The 9,335-nt window shown below is 41.3% G+C and overlaps 1 protein-coding gene across 2 annotated transcripts in view; it reads left to right on the forward strand.

Annotated features, from left to right (window-relative positions):
• The first annotated feature begins 2,679 nt into the window (after positions 1-2,679).
• zdhhc14 (zDHHC palmitoyltransferase 14) overlaps positions 2,680-9,335 on the forward strand; it is a 16,146-nt gene continuing 9,490 nt past the window's right edge. For both annotated transcript variants that reach the window (XM_005732790.1, XM_005732791.2), the window contains exons 1-2: positions 2,680-3,406; positions 8,204-8,364. In XM_005732790.1, the coding sequence (XP_005732847.1) occupies positions 3,135-3,406; positions 8,204-8,364 (433 nt within the window). In that variant the 5' untranslated portion in view covers positions 2,680-3,134. The remainder of the gene's footprint in view (positions 3,407-8,203; positions 8,365-9,335) is intronic.

Raw genomic sequence — 9,335 nt, forward strand, 5'->3', positions numbered from 1 at the left:
TCACATTTGTTCTGTGCAGAACTCTCAAAGCAAGTTCTTTATTTCTATAATTTTTAATTACAAGTACTAAAACACCAAAACTCGTGATACCCGAAGTTACTTTTCGATTAGACATTAAAATAATTTGACTTGAATTTGAGAACAAGTGTCTGATCTGCTGAAAGGGACTGAAGACGAAAATAATTTAGTAACTACATCAGAAATAACCAATCAACTCGACTTTTTTGTTTAGCGGAACTGAGCAGAAAACATTTAAGCTTCAGGAAAAAATGCTTTATCTTGTGTTTCTATGCGGCGGAATCCTTTAACAGCGAATCAAATCTGAAAATGTCCGATTTTTCAGCGGAGTCTGGCGCAGCAGCTCGACATTGTCGTGGCCTCGAACAGAAAAACATACAGCAGAAACCTACGAACACCTCCTGCCAGCGTGGACAGCAGTCCGGTCAGGTGACCCCCTTTAGGTACCTTTTAACACCTGCAGTTTGGCCTCTTCATCTCGTTCTGCTCCCGCGGTCACATCCAGGTCTTCCTCAGCTGTCATGTTGCTTCGGTCCGTTTCCGTAAAACGTCCGAGCAGAAACAAAGCAGCTAGGAACACAAGTGTGTTTATGTTAAAGGAGAACACAGAATAAACTTAAATGTACAAATAGTACAACAGCTTTATTTTATGATTTTTTTAGTTGTTTTTTTTTCACAGAGCAAAGAACCACAGAGACGGAATCCCGAACCAAAGATCGTCTATTTTTAAAAAAGATTCGATGTCGGGCTCATACAGGAAGTCTCACTCCCAAACATTTTAAAGGACACAAAAAGGAATCTGTAGTCCGGATATGATTCTGATACAGCGACCACAATCCTGAAACTGTGCAACACCTCTTCTGGATCTGTTCATACGCTAGAACATTTTGGAAAGACTTCAGTAGATTCATTGCTGGACATCTCTATAAAGACTTTACTGTGAAATGAGAAAATGTTGTATTTTGTTTCTTTTGAAGGCAAAAAAAAGAAGATGTTTAATTTATAATAAACTTGTTAGTTATCTTAGCTAAATTTTATTTTCACAAATGCAAATACAGTAACAAAAAGCCTAATTTTAAACATTACTATAATGATGTTTTATGTTACATAAAATTGATTAGTGGATCACTTAACAAAAAGGCTATGAAAACTATTACTATTTGTAGTAATTACCAATTATTTGAATGTTTGTAATTCTTTGTATTACACCCCCTGGTATATGTTAATTTTGTTCTGGTTGTACACATGTTCTGTATACTATTTCTTAATAAAGTTTAATATTTAAAAGAAAATGTGCACGTTAGCATATGCTACTTCCGGTGCGGAAACTCCTGTGGGGAGCTTTGTTTCCGGTGTCCTATTCGCGCCCTGTTTATGGTCCAAAACAAGTTAAGCAAATGAATGAATCAAGCGGCAATTTACATTTCTATAGATGTCTCGGGCATTTACCCAATATATCTGTAAATGATGTTCATCGACTTGTCGATATTTTCCCCCCGCGCCTCAGAGCAAAAGAGAAAAGGGATTCAAATGTTATATTTCTCAGCTGTCCCTCGTTTATCACGGGTGTTATGTTCTAAAAATAACCAGCGATAGGTGAAATCAAGTAGCCAATTTTATTTTTTGTGGTGCAAAACGTTTCGTCCTTATCGTGAGCATACAGTACTGCACTTCAGAGTCACACTGCTAGCGATCGATGCAGCGATTCTGTACTGTACAGGAGAGACGTCACGGAGGAGATTGTCTGCAGCAATCGGGACGCAGGACACAATGTGATGTAAAAAAAAAAGCATGCAAACTTGCACTGAAAATTCTGCGAAACAGTGAGGTGAAAGGTGAACCGCGTTATAGCGAGGGACCGCTGTAATTTTGAAGGTAAGTCACAAAATACCCTTTGTAAATACTAATGTATAGAAACCGTTACCAGCAATCATTCATTTTTTGTGTGGCTTTTTTCACGGTTTGTTAACATGCTGTGTAGGTGTGTACTTGACTAGCTGATATCAACATAATGGGGGAAACATCTGGTTTGACTATTCTTCACCTGTAGTTTGAATGCTGAACATTTGCCTGTTTAAATCATAAGACCAGTCACTATACAGAGATGTGCTTCTGAATGTGGACGATGTGTCTTCTGCATGTAGTGATGCAGTTCTGCTTGTGTTGAGTGATGTAAACAACTGATCGATCTAAACGCTTTAAACGTTAAAATTGATCATTAGATATTTTATGACACAACACTGGTGAGTGTTCCCACCTTCTGCTCTTTGTAACTTAACACGATCTTTCCGTTTTCAAATTTTTTTGAACATGATTTTGGAGTATATCTTCGCAGTAGCGATTGACGGCAAAGTAAAGCTACCGGAAATGTACAACCCCACATCCGGTCTCAAACCAGGAAGTTAGCATTTTCTCGTGCACAGGGTCTATTAAGCGACCACTTTCAGTTACTTTCAGAAATCGCGAACCCGGAAATACGAATGATACTCATAGAAACTCACCAGTCAGCGTTTAAGTAACATGAAAGACAAAGCCCTGAGAGTACAGTAGAACAATGATTAATTATTATTAATTATCGAGGGCTCGCTAAATCCTCTGCTTTGTCTGTGAGGTGAACCTCCTCCGTGTTTATTCTCCTGTCAGAGTGGATCACCACCTCAGTGGAGGATCTGTGCAGCTCTGCGGAGGATCGGGATGCTCTCCATGTCCTCCTCCTCCTGCTGCTGCTCCTCTTCCTCCTCCTCCTCGCAGACTCAGACCATTCAACACCCTGGATCCTCTCCCGTCCTCAGACCCGGACCCGCGTCCTTAACCCGGGATTTAAACCTGGACTGCAGCCTGTGAGGGGCAGATCAGGGTGCGAGGCGGGGGAGCTGGGGGAGCTTCTTGGACGTGGATCCAGCGCGCGTGCGTCTGACCACGAGTTCGTGTTTGTTTATAAAATAACGCGAAACAAAAAGCGTGTTTCTCCTTTTAAGATGACGGATCCGTTGTCTTTTTTCCGACTCCTTATTAAAAGATTCACGCGGAGACCCTGAACGCGGCACCGGCAGCGCGCGTACACCTCCGGTTTATGTTTCAGTCTTTTGTACCTGCGCGCTCACCTGTGTGGACGCATGTCTCAGATCCAGCACGCGGCTCTGGACCAGCAGGGCCGGTACAACCAGATCTGCACCCGTGGCGGCAGCTGCCCGCCCCCCGCAGACGGTTCCGAGCCGGCCCACTGCCCCGGTCACAGGAGCCGGAGTCCCCGCAAGAAGTGGCAGGTGTTCCCAGGCAGGAACAGGTTCTACTGCGACGGCAGGATCATGATGGCCCGGCAGACCGGGGTCTTCTACCTGACCCTGGTCCTCATCCTGCTCACCTGCGGCCTCTTCTTTACCTTTGAGTGAGTAACAGCAGCTTATAGTCTAACGTGTAAAGGTTTGAAGGTGACTTTTGACCCCAGCTGAAGGCCCCTGTGAGGTCACAGAAATAAAAAGGCCCTAAAATAAAACTTCAAATATCCGGTTAAGAGTTTCAGGGAGGATTATATTTTGTTCCTGAATGACTAAAAAGAACTAAAATAAACAGATCAGAGTCATCAATCTGGGATTAAATTCACATTTTCTAAGTTAATTTCAGCACTTCCTAATAATTTTAATAATTTAATGTTCTGTTTTCAATAATTTCACCAAAGTAGTTCGGAAAGATTAAAGTCTAATGTATCGTTGTGGGAGGAATGTTCTTTTATTTTGAAGCCATCATTCTGGTGCTTTTATTTTGGAGTTTTTGTCCAGCTTGGTGAAGAAGAGCAGCAGTTTTGTCTCTGAGCTCAGGTGTGTTTACCTAGATCAGGCTGAAGTCATCTTCAGTTTCTTCCTGATGTTAGAACTCATGAAAGCTAAAAGGAGACACCGAATCCTACTGACTGTTAATCTGAAAACACTGAAAAGGGCTTTGAGTCTTTCACTCTTTGACTCTTTGATGCTTTGGGTCTTTGCCCTGTGTGTCTGATTTTGTTGGGTTTTGTGAACAGTGAACAGTTTCAGGTTCAGCTCTAAATATGAATAAATTATTTTTTAGTAGAAAATGAGAGTCAAACTAAATGAAGCGGTGCTGTAATAAATCCTCCTTCAGGTTAGTTCCTTGGTTCATGCAGAGCTAATTATCCCGGGTTTTACCTCCGACCTGATTTAATAACAGTGTGAATAAAAAAGAAAAGAAAGTAGCCCTCAGGGACGTCTGGAGGGTTAATTTTATTTTATTTTTCTTCCTCCCACATTCCTCTTGGTGACTTCCCTTCAACAGCATCCCCGTGCTTCCCGTTTCCACGGTAACTGTCTCCTGCAGCTCATGTCACTACGGTAACAGCAGGAGATGGAATGGGGGTGGGAGGTGGGGGGGGTTGTAAACCTGAGACGTCTCTGACGCCTCCGCCAAAGACTCAAAGTACCAGCGAAGAAAGAAAAAGCTTGGTGAGAGTAACATGAATTTAAAAACATATAAACCTAAAGAAGTCTGCAAACCAGATTCAAGGCTGATAGGCAGTATAGATATGCATGCACTGATACGTTACCATATAAAGTACACCGAGACTAAATTTCCTAAATGATCTGAAATGTAAAAAGTGAAGAAAAAAACAAATTATTTTTGGGGCTCTTCTACAGGGAGTGCAGAATTATTAGGCAAATGAGTATTTTGTCCACATCATCCTCTTCATGCATGTTGTCTTACTCCAAGCTGTATAGGCTCGAAAGCCTACTACCAATTAAGCATATTAGGTGATGTGCATCTCTGTAATGAGAAGGGGTGTGGTCTAATGACATCAACACCCTATATCAGGTGTGCATAATTATTAGGCAACATCCTTTCCTTTGGCAAAATGGGTCAAAAGAAGGACTTGACAGGCTCAGAAAAGTCAAAAATAGTGAGATATCTTGCAGAGGGATGCAGCAGTCTCAAAATTGCAAAGCTTCTGAAGCGTGATCATCGAACAATCAAGCGTTTCATTCAAAATAGTCAACAGGGTCGCAAGAAGCGTGTGGAAAAACCAAGGCGCCAAATAACTGCCCATGAACTGAGAAAAGTCAAGCGTGCAGCTGCCAAGATGCCACTTGCCACCAGTTTGGCCATATTTCAGAGCTGCAACATCACTGGAGTGCCCAAAAGCACAAGGTGTGCAATACTCAGAGACATGGCCAAGGTAAGAAAGGCTGAAAGACGACCACCACTGAACAAGACACACAAGCTGAAACGTCAAGACTGGGCCAAGAAATATCTCAAGACTGGTTTTTCTAAGGTTTTATGGACTGATGAAATGAGAGTGAGTCTTGATGGGCCAGATGGATGGGCCCGTGGCTGGATTGGTAAAGGGCAGAGAGCTCCAGTCCGACTCAGACGCCAGCAAGGTGGAGGTGGAGTACTGGTTTGGGCTGGTATCATCAAAGATGAGCTTGTGGGGCCTTTTCGGGTTGAGGATGGAGTCAAGCTCAACTCCCAGTCCTACTGCCAGTTTCTGGAAGACACCTTCTTCAAGCAGTGGTACAGGAAGAAGTCTGCATCCTTCAAGAAAAACATGATTTTCATGCAGGACAATGCTCCATCACACGCGCCCAAGTACTCCACAGCGTGGCTGGCAAGAAAGGGTATAAAAGAAGAAAAACTAATGACATGGCCTCCTTGTTCACCTGATCTGAACCCCATTGAGAACCTGTGGTCCATCATCAAATGTGAGATTTACAAGGAGGGAAAAAAGTACACCTCTCTGAACAGTGTCTGGGAGGCTGTGGTTGCTGCTGCATGCAATGTTGATGGTGAACAGATCAAAACACTGACAGAATCCATGGATGGCAGGCTTTTGAGTGTCCTTGCAAAGAAAGGTGGCTATATTGGTCGCTGATTTGTTTTTGTTTTGTTTTTGAATGTCAGAAATGTATATTTGTGAATGTGGAGATGTTATATTGGTTTCACTGGTAAAAATAAATAATTGAAATGGGTATATATTTGTTTTTTGTTAAGTTGCCTAATAATTATGCACAGTAATAGTCACCTGCACACACAGATATCCCCCTAAAATAGCTAAAACTAAAAACTACTTCCAAAAACATTCAGCTTTGATATTAATGAGTTTTTTGGGTTCATTGAGAACATGGTTGTTGTTCAATAATAACATTATTCCTCAAAAATACAACTTGCCTAATAATTCTCTTTATAATCCTTTATTTTAAACATGAACCCTCAGCCCCAGTCTGTAACCCAATGAGTAAAATATATGTAATAAATCATTCATGTCACTTTTGTTCACTGTGTTTGGTTCAGTACTGAAGTACATATACTAGTGTTAAAAATACTGCAGTAAAAGTTGAAGTACTGATTCAACTTCTTTACTCGAGTAAAAGTAAAAAGTACTGGCTCTGAAATGTACTTAGAGTAAGAAAAAAGCAGCTCTTTGGAAGGCGTTTCTGTTTTTGGAAAAAGCTAACAGCTTTGTGTTATAATAATGTACTAATAAAATAGTATCAGTAGACGGGAATACAAACTTTACTTTAACTTGTGATGCTAATTACACTCAGCTTAAATCTGCAGAAAAGAAAAGTAAAATAGAGATATTTATGTTTTCTAGTGCCTCCACTGTAGAGGGGGACTTTACCTCTAAACAGGAAAATGTGTACATTCATGGGTTAAAGTGGATTCAGCAGGTGGTGTGTGTGTGTGTGTGTGTGTGTGTGTGTGTGTGTGTGTGTGTGTGTGTGTGTGTGTGTGTGTGTGTGTGTTTTTGTAGTGTACAGGCTGTGATCACCTGACCTGCTTCTCTTTGTGGATGTACACACCAGAATTCAAACAGATGTGAGCAGATGTTTCCTGAGTTGTCCTACTCTGACAGTACACTGTTTGTACTGTCTTTATATTAGACACTATACAACCATCATCAACTGAAATTCATATGAACCTCTGCTACACTTGATATAAGCTAACTGTGACCATGAAACCACAGCCACTGTGCACCAGTCACACACTGTTCTTTACTGTAAATCCACCACAGTGCAGCAAACTAACCTGATTTTCATGCAGCCTTTAAATAACACAGTCTGCCTCAGTTTGTCACATGTCACATGTACAGATTTAAAAACACGAGGACTTACATGTGAGCTGTAAATGAGCAGTCCTTCCCTTTAAATCTAAGCGCTCTTCTTCCTCTCCTGTCCTGTCTTTCTTATCTTTCTCCATCTCTGAGTGAAGCTCTCTTTCTTTTCTCTCCCTGTAAAATACAGCAGCTGGATCTTTACCTAGCAACACACTGTGTCAGATTACCTGACACCTAAAAAAACGTTACTCCCTTTATGCTCACTCCTCTTCTGCAGCACTAGCTAGATGCTGAAGTACCGGGAACACAACTTACCTGTAGTCATTTCAAACAGAAAATTGATCCTCTGCTTTTTAATATTTAAATTTTTCACCTATTTAAGAATAAATCAATCATCAGAATAATGTAGATTACATCCATGACTGATTCTAATAGTTGCAAAGTTTCCTGTTGTGCTGTGGTGTTGCAGAGTACAGGGACTGTTTGTATAAAAAAGGAAAATTAGTTTTTCCTCCAGTTCATCCTTCAGAACTTTATTCTTCTCCACCAGGAAGAAGCTTCGTCCCCAGCTGTAGAAACTCTTACATCAGTTTAGAGGAAAACTGTCTCATGGGATCCATTTTTGGGCTACAGCCCATTTCTTCTATCTCCTCACCAGCTAGCCTCAGTTAGTTAGCTTAAACTGCTAACAGACTATAACAAAAGCACCGAGTCTCTGTAGTAACTGAGAAGCTTCAGCAGAGCAGCATATGTTGTTTTTATCAATATATTTGAAACATTTATTAAACACTTTATTGGACAAAATAAGAGTATCTTTCCTCCCTTCCAGTATCACAGTGTACTGATTCATGTCATGATCCATGTCACCAGACTGTGGCCAAAACAAAATCCAGCTGATACCCACATTTACCTTCCTGAATGACCCAGAAGCCCCAATTCCACAGAGTCTGTGAAATACTAATGGCACAACCATTTTCACTCAATTTAAAAAACACCAGAAATGTGATTTAAAACCGTTTCTGTCCTCGAAGCTAAAAAACGAAGAAGAGACAGAAAAGCCTCCTGAAGTGTCCTGAAGAACTCACATTTGTTCTCATGTTTCTCTCCGTGTTTCCTCAGCTGTCCTTTCCTGGCGTCCAACCTGACCCCGGCCATCCCGGCGGTCGGCGGCGTTCTCTTCATCTTCGTGATGGGGATGCTGTTCAGGGCAAGTTTCAGCGACCCCGGCATTTTACCCCGAGCGACACCAGACGAGGCCGCCGACCTTGAGCGACAGATTGGTGAGCAAAGAGCGACGGGCGTTACGAGACGTTAGAAACATGGTCATTATATGTTCATGTTCCTCTGCAACACTCACAAGTCTGATTTAATAAACATTTAACAGTTTCTGACAGAAAAAACAGAATTCATACAAAAACTGTAGATTTGTTTAAAGTTTGCTAACAGGTTTTTCCTGAACTTTTCCCAGCATAAAGTTACAGGAAAGAAAAAATGTTAAAGATTATAAGAAGACAAATTAATGGATGAAAATCTGAAAGAAATTTTCTGTAAAAGACACAAAAAAAATTTGTATTAAAATATTTTTAGAAAGTGACCTTGATGCAGAGGTTTAGTTGCTGCTCGCTCGCTTTCTCACGTTTCTGTGAAGATCAATCAGAAACATTCGATAAGTTTTACAGTTTATGGTAACTTAATGAGGCATACGTGAACAGTCTGTATTTTCAGTCCTCATCTTTGTTACTTGTGCAGTCCTCTGTGGTGTGCAGCCTCTGGGCCAAATCCTGATTGATGGAGATCCCGCCTCATCATTAAAAGGACTGATCACAGACTCTCGATGGGATTAAAATCTGGGCATTTTACTGGCTGTGAATCCAAACTGCTGATTTGATGATCTCCTCTCAGTGATGTCTTTGGCCGATTCTCAGACTATCACCAGACGGCTCCTGGATGATGGAACGAGCTGGTGTTTGAGGACATTTTTAGTTTGGTTCATCCATAAAAAAGCTGGTGAGCTGAAAACAAAATAAAAGTCGGCACCCTTTCAAAGTAAAATGCTTGGATTAGATAAAGGTGAATGTGCCGAGTCACTTCATCACAGTTCTCATGATTATAATGAGAACTTCACAGGTTCAGCGTCTGTCAGAGGAAAGAAGAAGAAATCAGACTCACTAATTATCTGAGTCACTGCAGGTCTGTGTGTGTGTGTGTGTGTGTGTGTGTGTGTGTGTCTGTGTGTGTGTGTGTGTGTGTG

Source organism: Pundamilia nyererei, unplaced genomic scaffold (assembly GCF_000239375.1).
Source record: "Pundamilia nyererei isolate P.nyererei 1_Seehausen unplaced genomic scaffold, PunNye1.0 scaffold00048, whole genome shotgun sequence".
NCBI lineage: Eukaryota > Metazoa > Chordata > Actinopteri > Cichliformes > Cichlidae > Pundamilia > Pundamilia nyererei.